The sequence below is a fragment of the Hesperophylax consimilis genome, chromosome 5, assembly GCF_061612785.1.
Source record: "Hesperophylax consimilis isolate HC1 chromosome 5, BYU_Hcon_1.0, whole genome shotgun sequence".
Classification (NCBI taxonomy): Eukaryota; Metazoa; Arthropoda; class Insecta; order Trichoptera; family Limnephilidae; genus Hesperophylax; species Hesperophylax consimilis.
In genome coordinates this window covers 19251519-19264831 of record NC_142840.1, presented here as the reverse complement: position 1 = coordinate 19264831, position 13313 = coordinate 19251519, and the positions used below count along the sequence as shown (strand labels likewise).

At 36.0% G+C, this 13313-nt stretch overlaps 3 protein-coding genes across 3 annotated transcripts in view; 2 read left to right on the top strand and 1 right to left on the bottom strand.

Annotated features, from left to right (window-relative positions):
* The first annotated feature begins 224 nt into the window (after positions 1–224).
* Positions 225–7763, top strand: Aasdh (Aminoadipate-semialdehyde dehydrogenase). Its single transcript, XM_089632269.1, has 5 exons — positions 225–565; positions 671–1536; positions 2026–2965; positions 4987–5302; positions 7467–7763. The coding sequence occupies exons 1-5, from the start codon at positions 333–335 to the stop codon at positions 7761–7763; spliced, it is 2652 nt and encodes an 883-aa protein (XP_089488395.1). The 5' UTR covers positions 225–332.
* A 787-nt stretch (positions 7764–8550) lies between these two features.
* Positions 8551–10572, bottom strand: Gdi (GDP dissociation inhibitor). The gene has a single exon (XM_089631666.1). It carries the CDS (start codon positions 10471–10473, stop codon positions 9142–9144), a length of 1332 nt encoding a protein of 443 aa, XP_089487792.1. The 5' UTR covers positions 10474–10572; the 3' UTR covers positions 8551–9141.
* A 1650-nt stretch (positions 10573–12222) lies between these two features.
* LOC149423605 (phospholipid-transporting ATPase VD) overlaps positions 12223–13313 on the top strand; it is a 199384-nt gene continuing 198293 nt past the window's right edge. Inside the window, exon 1 of the mRNA XM_089631665.1 lies at positions 12223–12401. The gene's annotated coding sequence lies outside the window, so the exon portion shown is untranslated. The remainder of the gene's footprint in view (positions 12402–13313) is intronic.

Below are 13313 nucleotides of genomic sequence, written 5' to 3'. Positions count from 1 at the left end.
TAGTATAAATAGGCTAATCTTCCCAAGACTTCTACGGGAGAGCACCTAGACGGGCTTAATATGCCTCTAAAGCAATTGATATACCGGCCCATAATAAACGCAATAACAAGCAGAATATTTTCTTAGTAACTGGGTAAGAACTATCTTTGCTCAAATATGTTATTTTTTTATGGATCAGTTGGTAGCACAGTTACAATTAGCCAACAGAAGTAACAAACGTCAGTGCCAACTGTCATCTGTCATTCGAATTGCACTTATTTGAACATAATAATATAATATATTTTTTATTTTATTCGATATACCTTCGTGCTACACCTTATTGTACACGTAGTATGGAGAATTTGACGTATTGGAAAATATTTGAGCACACAGCTACTTCTAAAACAAAAAACACAGCAATGATTGTTTACGAACAAGATACAAAGTTATGTCGGAAAATAACCTATGGAAAATTGCAAGAAATATCTGATCTCTTATTCAACTCGCTAAGAGAATTTATTTCTAACGGAGATAATATAGGAATTATAATGAAACATAATATCGTGTTACCCTCGATTATAGCTGCGTAAGATTATTGTATTTACCTTGTTTTAGATGCTATCATATTAAAAATATTTTGAAACAAGTATTTCAGTTTTACCTTATGACACATCCCCTTTTTATATTTTAGGATACATAGATGTGATTCAGCTTTTGTATTTTTGGATCCTGAGCAAGAAAATTCAAACAAGCAATTAATTGAGGACCTGAAACTTTACACAATATTTGCTACCAGTGATAACATTACCTATAATGGTTTTAAAAGTACCAACCTGTCACATATTTCGTGCGAACAAATCAAGACTGAGCTTTATTTGTGGACATCCAAGCAACCGTGTTGTTCAAATGGAAACAAAAGCACACTAAAAAATATAGCTTACTATATGAAAACATCTGGATCTACTTCGATAGCTAAGGATGTTGCAGTAACTCATCCTTGCATAAACATCAATATTAAATCCTTGAATGATGTCTTTAATGTTACTGAGAAAGATATTATCTATTTTTCAACCCCGTTAACTTTTGATCCGTCTATTGTGGAATTATACTTAGCTGTTTTATCCGGTGCCGCATTATTTATATGTCCCAAGAATGTTAACACTACAGAAATACTGTTTCCTCAAGAAAACTTTGATGGTATTAGCATCACAATATGGCAAACAACTCCGTCTCTGTTCATTAAATCGGGTGTTGACAATATTAAAAATATAATACTCAATGAAACCTCCAAACTTCGGTTACTGGCACTGGGGGGAGAACCAATGATTGACTATGAGAAACTAAACAACATGAAATGCACGAATAACAAAACTGAGATTTACAATCTTTATGGAATTACTGAAATATCTTGTTGGGCGTCAGTTAAAAGAATAAACTTCCCAAATCTTGAATCCAATGAAGATATTTCAATAGGAACACCATTGGCAGAAACCTTCATTAGAATTATAAACGATGATAATGAAAGTGTGAACCTTGGCTTAGGAAATATACAGATAGGTAAGTTCTAGGAATGCTAAAATCCAATGCCTTAGCTCAAGTAATACGCTGTATTGGTTCATTTTTATACTTTATTGTAGAATGGGGTGGCTTGACTCATTTAATTTATTTTAGAGCCGAGTATGGATCATTATCAAACACAAAATACATTACACTACCTATACACCAATGTTGAAAGAGGTAAACTTGTGTCTGTCTAACAAGTATACTCGTGGGGGATCCCATGCACTTCTCTATGTTCAGAATGCGCCAGCCAACAGAGTGACTCAACTACGTAACGATTCTGCATTGACCATCGACATTTTCAACGTCACAGACAGTTCAGCAACTATCTTTTGACACTTGTAACAAAATAGTAATACTGCCCCATGATATCTTTATATTTACATGTACCTCAATTTTTAATCTGTTCTGTAATATATTGGTGCATAACCGTTTTATGGAGATAACATGACTAAATAAACCATTACTAACATTATCTGTTCACAGGAAGCAGTACGAGGATATGCTTAGTTGGTTCTGAGATACAGAATTTAACTCCGTCATTGAATAATGATAACATCCTTTGGCGTAGCACGGGAGATCTTGGAGAAATAAATTCAAATGGTGAAATATTTTTCCGGGGTCGGAGCGATAGAGTTATCAAGAGATATGGACATAAAGTAAACTTATTGGAAATTGAAACCGTTGCTTCTAATTTATTTGAAGTAGATCATTGTGCCTGCGTTTGGTTGCCAAAGTATAATTCTCTACTTTTATTGTTCTCATCTTTGACTGATTTGAATGAAAGCTTGTGGAATTATTTGAAAACTAAGCTTAAACATCATTCCTTGCCTGATCATATTCATAGAATCAATGAAATTCCGCTGAGCAGTCATGGAAAGGTTTGCACATCACAGGCCTATGGAATTTACGAAAGCCTTATTAAGTCTAAACAAATTCAATTAGATAATCTGTTTTTAAATACCTTACGTGAAATGTTACCATCCGCTAACCAGAATTTTATAGAAAATATTGAAGAGAAATCTTTTTCTGAGCTCGGTGGTAACTCCATAATGTCATTACAGTTCATAAACAAACTAGAGAATATAAAAAATATAAATTATACCAATATCTATTCATATTTGATGAGCAAAAACTCGTTACAAACTGTCATGCGAGCAATTAAAACAGAAATTGTGAATTCCAAGAACTTTCTAAAACTTAATGCAATGGATTTTCCTGATAAATGTTTTTTAAATAATGAATCTGATGGCAAATTGATATCAGGAGATGAAAGAAAAAGACACTCAACGCTGGATGAAGGATTTTCTAAAAGATCTTGTATTTCTAAGATAAATGACAACAATGTTGCTGAAATAAAAATGCAATGGAAAATTAATTTGGGGAAATGCATCGACGCTAATCCTGTTCTTTTCTTCAAAAATGAGTAAGAAATATTTTGTTAATCGAAAAGATATGTCGGATGAGAAAACTTCTAACCATCTAACTTCAAGGGCCAAGACACATTGAGCGTATCTTGCGCAGCTCATTTTAGGTCGCGTCACGCGTATACATCGCGCTACATACAAATTCTCCTGCACGGCCTCTCCATTCGTATTATACGCCATTATGCCGAGTGTAATAAGACCTAGAAGTCTCATGCACACTAGCTGGCCTTTTTAAATGACTTAATATATATTCGGCATATTTTCAGCGGCTACAGCCATACTTAAGCCCCCGCATACCCAATTTCTACTGATTTACAACAAGTTTCTCGTTAACCCTGTAAGTTTTTAAGTTCTAAAAAAATATAATGTTATTTTTTAAGATAATATCTAACAATTTGTTATTCCGAAACTTTAATTACATGAAATTCCCTCGATAGAAAAAAATCGTAAAGTAAGCTCTGAAAATTATTAAAAACACGTTTTGTTCTTTTACTTAATATGTTATAGGCATGAAAAAATTCACAGTGCATCTTTAAATTTAACTAAAGCATTTTTCGAGAGACTTTTGCTCTATTTCAAACGAGTTATGTTTTATTAAATATTTTCACCATTTTCGATTTATTGTTATCGTTTTTTATTATTAGCGCACTCCCTCTAACATTCGTATTTAGATATCTCCCTTTCAATCCATCTTTGAACGCTTACTACGGGGCCTTCAGCGTATGTTGCATTGCGTATACGCAAGATACCAGTGTGTTTCGGCCCTAATACATATTCTTTCTTAAGTTCCCAATTGTATCTCCATTATTGAGAATTCCCAATGAAAGAATAATCAGAGATATTACTCTAGTTAAAGTTCACGGCAATTTCCTCTCCAACTAGCAAAAATTATAAATATCTTTACAAACCATTCTTCCCTCATTGTATTATCATTTTTTTGTAATTTCCTCATTGTATTATAACATATATCAGGGCCCATCATGGTGCCTCCAGTCATCCCTGTCCTGCAGGTACAGCTGCTGAAGTAGCTATCGCCAACTGTATCTGAGGTGGCCAACAATACAAATTCCCTCTGGAATTGCTGCTTGTATTTTATTCGGAATTTGGTCTTCTGACATTCTCTTCATCTGCGGCTTTTCTATGAAGAGTAACAATAACTGAATACTCACTCATTTATCATACAGATTAGGTGATCGTATCTTCATCTTGATACTAACTAACCATCGCGCCATTTCTCTCTGCAGAGGTAGGCAGAAAGGACGGACCGCCAAACAACTCGGTCTTGGCACATACTCCTTACCTCATTCACATTCATACATCGTCTCATGCATACTCTTCTATTATTCTGACTCTTGACATGGCCCGACTCAAGTACCTGATTCACTTGGTCGTACCACGTCTTCCTCGGGTGTCCCCGACTTCTGCTATGTTATTTTCTTATCACAGAGCTGTAAAGACATAGAATAAAGAATAACAATAGAAGTGCCTTGTGAATGTGTTTCGTGATCCAAATATAAGCCACATTTTGGCCTATATTTCCATCCAAATTGCGTTTCACCATGATAACGAAATACAAATGAGATGGCAATATACAATTTCAGGCAAGTATCCAAGACCACATGCAAAATGGTCTAAAACCAGAAAGTACTAAGTCAGTGGCACATTTGTTTCTATTCAAATTTATACAGAAGGCTCTTCTAGTTTTCTTTTTTATTCTATGAGTAAATAGGATGCACGACACAGCTTGTCGCATCAATGAATTTACTGAGCATAGCGATTTCCTGTTTTGACTCGATCACTTTCCATTTCATCTGTCTGTAAATTTGTTTGTGTGTTCCGTATCCGGTCAATCCTGTCAAGATGGTAGTCATGTTTGATAGTATATCTTTACTCTGCCAGAGTTGCGAGTGTGAAGTCGGAGTAATCACTATATAATGAAATCTACTGTTCACAGAACTACTAGTATCTAGTTAAGTACATATCCATTTATTGTTACAGAAGGTTTCTTTTTTCATTTCAGTATGCGTCCCCTAGTTTTGGTGGGTAGCCACTCGGGAAAAGTGGCAGCAGTGGATGTCTGTTCGGGAGAACTAATACACATGTTGGATGTTTCCTCAAGAGTGGAAGCGCCCATTTTATGTTTTGAAGATGCTACTTCACATTCCCACGCTGTCATTGGGTGCTACGATGGAACCCTGTGGTGCTTGTCACTAGAAGATTTTACTGTTAAATGGAAATCACCTCTTAACAGCATGATCAAGAGCAAACCATGTTATCAGGGATCTATAATTTACACTGCTACTTATGAGAGTGTAATCTGGAGTATTTGTGGAAAAGTAAATGAATTTCATTATTTAACACACTTCAGGTGGGAAAGGTAGTTCTATCCGTTCAGTCGATTGATGCTTAACGGCGGGAAGGGTAGTTCTACCTTTTGCGCCGGCCTCATTTCAATGGCAGAAAAGATGGAATTATTCAATGTTTTTATATGAATATTATAAACCAATCTCTTTGTAAAGGTTCCAACTATATGAACATAATTATCGAATCGTAATGCAAGTCTTTTTATATTTACTTTCGTTTACATCGGTATTTCAACAAAAGGATAATATATTATTTAGATAACATGTTTTGTTATTTTAATAATTCAATTCCTGGAATGTGGGTTTTTATAACCGTGAAACCAGATTCAAATCTTTATCTCTGTTCCGCACCCATTCAACTCCTATGTGCAAGGGATGTGGGGCGTATTTAAAGAAAGCAGGTATGGGCAAATACCAATAAGCGGACCGTAATAAACATATTACATTGTTAATTGAGTTGCATTTCAAATAATATTCCACTTTTTCTAGTGCTTTTATAGCTTGGTGACAGCTGAGTTACTACCTAGAAATTTTTATTATAAATATAGAGATTTTAAAAAAATTATAGAGATTCACACTGGACCCTTATTTTCTCCCAGAGACAGCGTGGCGCCAGTGTAAAAAAATACCCACCAGAAATGTGTTCATAAAATGCACATAAAATATTTTGTACTAGCAGTTTCAAAAACATTATTTTTACATTTAAAACCTACATAGCTTATGATGTTGTGGAAATTGTTTCATTGACCTATTTGACCAGGGGTAAAGCTCTCGACTAGCAAGCACGAGGTCACGGGTTCAAATCCCGGCATGCGAAAGTAAATTTTATTTGATTGATTTGTGTTATTTAACAATTTACTCATTAAAAATTATATATATATAGTTTATTTATGACGTTCCAGACTGGTAGATACTTTCAGTATAGCCCTGGTGAAAGACCACCATTCAGAATTGAAATGGCTTTGTCCGTGTTTAGCGACCAGATCTGAATAGCCAGGTACTTCCCAACCTTCCTCTTCCCCTCCCTACTACTTTCAGTCTCACAATACACCCAAATTGGAAATGCCATAGTCCCACTGGCTCCAGATGGTTGGTAGCAGTTGGTTTCACATAATTTTTGAGCTAAGGCATTGGATTTTAGCATTCATATAACTAACCTATCTGTATATTTCCTAAGCCAAGGTTTACATTTTTATTATCATCGTTTATAATCTTAATGAAGGTTTCTTCCAATGGTGTTCCTATTGATATATATACAGGGTGTATCGGCACTAACCCGACAAACTTTAACCAGCTATTCCTTAGCACATTTGGAGTAAAAAATGTTATGGGCACTTTGCTGTCCGGTAGCATTTTTTTTTCAATTAAAAACAAAAAAATTTAAAATTTCCACACTACATCACTGTCATTGGCATTGCGTTTCTTGTTAAACAGCTGTTATAAGCAAGTATGTCAAAAAGTGTCTTCGCTCTTTCGCACACACTAAATAATAATAGTTAAAAATGAGACGAATGGTGCCGTGCTATTTCGTTGTGACTGTAAACGTGCGCCAATATAGGTACACACGTGCATTATTCAACGGAATTCGAATAAAATATTTGCCAGATGGGTTTTCAAACATTGTCAAAGGATAAAACAGTGGTGACATGTGGTGAAAATATGAATAATAAAATTTTTATTAAAAAAAAACGTTACCGGACAGCAAAGTGCACATAAGATTTTTTACTCCAAATATGCTAAGGAATAGCTGGTTAAAGTTTGTCGGGTACGTGCCGATACACCCTGTATATATATATTTTTTTTTTTTTTTTTTTAAATTAAACATGAATCACTCAGATTAAATCTGTGCCGAGTTTGTGACACCAAAGCTTACCATTCAATAATGATTGCTGCTTGAATACACAGATTTTCTGCTTTTTATTTACTCAATGTTGGATTAAATGCAGATTGAGATTCTGCCATCAACAAAGTCTTCCCAAGTTCATATTTTAGAATAAAACAAGCAGGTATTTACAGTCCTAAGATATGCTTCAGCAAATAATAGATTATTATTTATTTAAATTGGTTCGGGAAGAATACCCATTGACTTTTTTTTAGTAATTTACTTTTCCAATTTGTTTTTATAACATTTTTGCAGACAGGCGATATTTTGTCAAGACTTGTGGTTGGAGGCCAGGGAATTAGCGCTGACTTGGCCGTATCGGCGGATAGTGTATTTGCAGCAACCTTGAATGGCACAATTATCTGCGCCAGAGTGATAAAAAATGAATTGTCCATCGAGTGGAAAAAACAGCTCTCCAGCCCAGTTTTTGCCAAACCGACATTCCTGCAGAATGACTTGCAGGTTTTGTTTTCCGAAGTGAAAGGTATTGTACACTGCTTGGAGGTGACATCTGGAAACACGGTGAGAAAACTTCAATGTAATTTCCTTTAATGGGGTCAGCCATACCACATACATAGATCACAATTATGTTTCCTCTTTATAATTATTTATTCTCGATCGCCTAACAAGTTATTAAAATAAAACTAGAATAATGAGTAAACAATTCCGTACATTTTTAGAACATATATATTTGAGCCAATTTATAAGATATTACAATAACAATAATTATTGAAACCAATACAGCTATAGTACAGTTACTTCCTCACCTCGTGAGATGTATCCAACCTTCAATTATTATTCTTCACGCTTTAGTTCACTGAATTAATGATTTATTCATTACGTTTCTTGATGGAATAAGAATGTAAGACTAATTAATGAATAGGCGCACAGCACACTGAAGAATTAATCTCCAATTGGATGTTTTCAGGTGTGGACATTTCGGGAAACACAGGGACATGTATTTTCATCGTGTTTAGTCTATACTTGTTCTCAGCGTAGCCACGAAGAACTTATAGTGTTTGGTTGCCACGATCATCACAGCTACCTCCTCCATCGTCCCGATAAGCAGCAATATGTCCTGGACACGAGGATCCGACACTCTTCTCCAATATACGCAACTCCAGCAGCGGGGGAAGACAACATAGTCTGCATTGCCACTGAGGGCGACTTACAAATAATCAATTCCCTAACTAAACAAGTAGTGTGCACATATAAGCTGCCGGGACAAGTGTTTTCTTCTCCCGTCATATTCGGGGATCTTATAGTTGTCGGATGCAGAGATGACTATCTGTATTGTTTGAAGGCGAGTTTGTGAATAAATTAATTAAACAAGGGCGACTAAATTGACATTTTTATTTTTTTTATCACTGGTTTTAGGACATAAAAAGAGATATGATAGTAAATACATAATATAATGGATAACATACCAAATGGAATGCGACGCTTAGATAAAATGTTTACAAATAATATGCCAGCAGTCATCTGCTAATGCTACCTGCCAAACCGACATGCGCCAGAAGAAAGCCATACAAATCCTTTAAAAAAATAATTTTAACTTAGTAGTCTTAAAGTCCTGCCTTGGCAAATTTTTGGAAATGATCTTTATAAAATTAAAATATTTTAAAACCAATTTAGCTTAATATTATGTTTTGCATCATGGACACAAAAGGGTGTGAAGGCGTTCAAATAATAGCAGAGTCAGCATGCGTACAATAATAATTCTATTCCACGTATCTATCCAAACATTGTGAAGCTTCAACATATAAACATTTACAGATACAACTTAAGGATAATGAATATCTATAATATAATATATACTAAGCGATATGACATAACTCCCGATGCCTCAGTAGTGTGGTATTATTTTTACAATAAATTCCTGTAAAAGCCATGCTCAGATGCACAAGGTCAAGTTACACAGTCTGTTCTGTTACTGCTCCTCATCTCCCAGTTCCAATTTGATCTTAGAGAAGTCGAACTCTTCGCCGGTTCCTCTTTTGAATATATCCAACACATCTAGACAGGTGGTCTCGAAGTGGGTCGTGGCATCGTAGGATTCAGAGATGAAAATCTGGCTGTCCAAGCCGTTGTCGATGGGCTCGAAGTAATCAGCCACGGACAAGAACTTCTGTCTGACGGAGCCTAATAAGTCCAAGCCTGGTTTGATTTCTGCCTCTGGGTTAGCTGTCTCTACAGTGGTGGACACCATAGCGATGAACCAGCCCTTGGCACTCACCTGGTGAGTGTAGGAGATGAGAGATACGTAGATGTCTGAGTGTCGACCCACTTGCTTCTGAGGGATGATGATCTGCGTGGAAAGGGCATCCTTTGTCTGGGCGATGGGGTGGTCCAGTAGACAGATGCAACGAACCACCTGAGCGCGCTTGCGCACCTTCTCAGGCACATAGCTCGGATCACAGTACACCTGCTTGCACTTAGCGATCTCGGTGCCGGAGCGCACTCCTACCACCTTGCCTCCCTCTCCAAGCACAATCTCATCGATGGGTTTGTCCAGCATGTAGGTGCCCCCATAGATGGCTGACAGGCGAGCGAAGCCCTGAGGCAGCTCTCCTAGCCCGTACATGGGGTACAGATAAGGAGACTTGCCGTAACGAGCCAGAGAGTCACTGTACAGCTTGATGCGGCGGATGGTCTGCGTGGCCGGCTGCAGGAGGTAGTCGTCATCTCTGTACAGAGCTAGGGCGTGCCCTGTGAATCCCTGAGTCTCCTTGTCCAAGCCGAACTTGTCGTACAAGCCTTGCATGTTGGCTGTTGTTGGATCGAAGTCCTTCCATGTCTTCGGGTCGTCTTCTTGGAAATCCTGCACGTAAATCAGGAAGTTTCGGAAGCGACGCTTCTCGAAGACGCCCATTAAATCTGAAGCCAAAGCCTCCTTCTGGTCAACGGGAACCTTGGAGATCTTGCCTCCTTTGTACACGTAGCTTCCTTCCACGGACTTGAACTCCAAGTAGCGGGTCACGCCTGTGTGAATCAGCAACTTGACGAGCAGCCCATTAGCCATCAGAAACTTGGGGATGAGGTCAACATTCCAATCCCGCCCTCTCCCGTACGTCTCGTCAGGGGCGGGAGCGCCGAACTTAGCGAACAGTTCTTCTAATGGAGTGATAGATGCAGAGTCACCGCCGTAATACTTGTTACGATCGATGTGCAGTACCTTCTTTCCAGATACAGAAAGCATCCCACTGAGGATGCATTCTTTGAGCCCAGTGCCCAACACAATTGCGTCGTACTCTTCATCCATGATTGAAACTTTCAGTAGACGTCACCGAATGCAAAACTATAAAATTTCACTCCCAGCCGGGTGTAAATGTCGGACAACGCACTACGTCAAAGGTGCAATACCAACCTACCGGAATTAATGAGGCGATTTTATTTGACAGTATTTACTCAGACCTACCTAGAGGACCGAAATAAAACTAGAGATGGTACATATAATTTGATTTTATAAGAACTTTGCTAAAAATACACATTTTAATTCTCTGGTACTCTGGCACATTGACCGTTATATTTCTTAAAGATGTTGTCAGAAAGTCGAAGAATTTATGCGTATTTCCGCTCCTCAATAAAATCCAAATAAATGGAATATTTCTGAACGTATCCGAAAACTAAAAACTGTTTTTGAAACGTAATGAAATAAGCTTTCAAGTTTATAAAAATACATGTAAAAATAAATAATAAAAAGATCACAAAGTTTCATTTTTTTTTCTCCAATTGCGGTTGTAACCTTTGGTTTCACAAAGTTGAACATTTTTATTATTCTGGGATTAACTTCTATGTTTGACTATAAAGCTTGACGTTTTCTCTTTCTTATGCCGTTGAGTTATATTTCTAAATATGACGGTAAAGGAGACAACGATTTCTGAGACTGTTTCGAAAAGCGAACAAATTGACTCTACGGTAAATAGCTGAACATAGCAAACTCAAACGAATAGCAAACTCGATAAAATAATCCTGAGGGGTTAAACATAAAAAAAAAATTGTTAAATAAATAACAAAATTCTACTGAGCGTAAAAAAATTGAAACTAATTTAGGATTTTGGGAAGAGATCGGTTGTGGAAAATAAATTATGATCAAACATTTTTTGCGCTTACCGACGCCAAAATTTTAGTTTGAAAACGATTTTATTTAAGAGAAGTATGCAACAGACTTCAAAATGGCAGGTAATCTAGAAAACTAGGAGCAAATAGGTCTGGTGAGGTCGGCGGTCAAATGCATAATATGAAGGCCATGTGATATGATTTAAATATGGTGGTTGGAGTATCAAAGAGTTATTAAAAAAGAATTGCGAAATAGAACTTGCAAAATTGATTTGGAAAGGGGAAGACTTAGTTTGTTTGTAACTTAAACTTATTTCAGATTATTTTCGTATTAACGTATATATTTCCACTTATTATAACAGAATAAAGTAAGAAACAAGTTTTGCTGTTTAATTTCAGGAAGGCGACGTACGACACAAATAACAATTTTCGAAAGATTTTCTCAGAGGCAGAATGTTGGAAAGTGAGATTAAATTATGTTTTGAAAGCGGTGCACTCAAACTAGTTTACATTGATATTTAAATATCGTTTTACTCAAATCAGACTGTACTTACGATGCTAACAGATTCCATAGGCAACACATAGTAAAAATAAACAAAATTTATTGCATATGCGAGATTTTTTAAAGATTTTTTTAATTACTAAAATATTATTAAACTTTTTTCCTTGCATAGGAATAAATATAGTTTGGGGCTTAGCACGACCGCCAACTAGCGCCAACGGCTGATTCGAGCGATCAGCGATGTTATTTCATTAGATTTTTAAAAATCAATTCAGAACTACTTACCAAATTAGATGACTCTTAGTTTTATTTTTAGTTGAGGGTATGTTTAGGGAAAAAAGATTTGCGACCAATTTTGAACATTTGCAACATTACTACTCGATAGTTCCGTTGGCGAAACTGATGATTGACATTACTGGATTGCGCAGAGTTCAGTGTTGTTCGTTTGGTTTTCGTGTTTTGTCGTGTCGCTCGAGTTCCGCTTATCGTTGTCGCGTTGTACGAATATTGAAACGTGTACTGTTTTTGTTGATGTGATTATATTTATTGTTACTTTACGAGTGGTTTCAACTGTCTTGATCAATGAAGACGTGTCGTGAAAAAGATCGTTGTTTGTGATGAAGTATAAGGTAATTTATGTTGGAATTTTCGCAGACCTTTTAATTTGTGACATTTCTAATATTATGCCTTATGTTTTTGTTTGAATGTGTTCACAAGGACACGAACTTTTTCAAAACTTATCCAAACTGTCATCGGCAGAAAGTACTTCTTTATTTACGTTATTCTACGAGTAAATTACAATATAATGTTATCTGAAAAGAATTCCTCGAGTAATAGGTTGTTATTGCGAAATTTGTGCCAAATTAAAAATGGATTTTATCATAACACAATACTGTTACCAATCAATCCATTAAATTGAATGAACTATGCATCACAAAGTTTATGAAAGAACTTTGCAATTTTAAGCAGTAGGAAACTCCATTCATTTGTCTTTTTATATACCGACTCGGTGCAGCCCCATCTCCTACTCTTATTTAGGTTACGCATACAAAATAAATTATGGACACTCTCTTTCTATAATTTTATTGCTAACATTTTATTTTAGAGTGTGAGGAAGTTATGAGTAACCTACCTACAAGTTAAAGTGATTTAAAAAATATATCTTTTGACCTTACTTTCAATTATTGAAATTGCTGTCGACATTATAGCTAGTATTTTAAAACGGTTGAGTTTTAAATTAGTAAGTAGTAAGTAGGTATGTAGATATGTATGGTTATAAATTATAATTTGGCTATTTATCTATTATGCTATTATTATATTGCAGTGTTGTATAAATTACCTATGTATACAATCGTTTTTTCTATTAGTTACAGTATTATATTGCAGAAAATGCTGTTATAAAAAAAATGTAATCAGTCGGATCATAATAATAAGGTAAAAGCCTTGATAATAATAATATTATTATGGCTTTACCTTGTTTGGTGTGCACTGGTCTGACTAAGTAGAATCAAGGATGATTAGTGGAAATGTACAAACATTAA

Bases quoted from the DNA above. Each gene is read 5' to 3' on its own strand.
- Aasdh (XM_089632269.1), top strand. From the start codon at position 333: ATGGAGAATTTGACGTATTGGAAAATATTTGAGCACACAGCTACTTCT. The intron at 1,537-2,025 runs GTAAGTTCTAGG...ATCTGTTCACAG, and splicing joins CTTAGGAAATATACAGATAG to GAAGCAGTACGAGGATATGC. The intron at 5,303-7,466 runs GTAAATGAATTT...ACATTTTTGCAG, and splicing joins TCTGGAGTATTTGTGGAAAA to ACAGGCGATATTTTGTCAAG.
- Gdi (XM_089631666.1), bottom strand. From the start codon at position 10,473: ATGGATGAAGAGTACGACGCAATTGTGTTGGGCACTGGGCTCAAAGAA.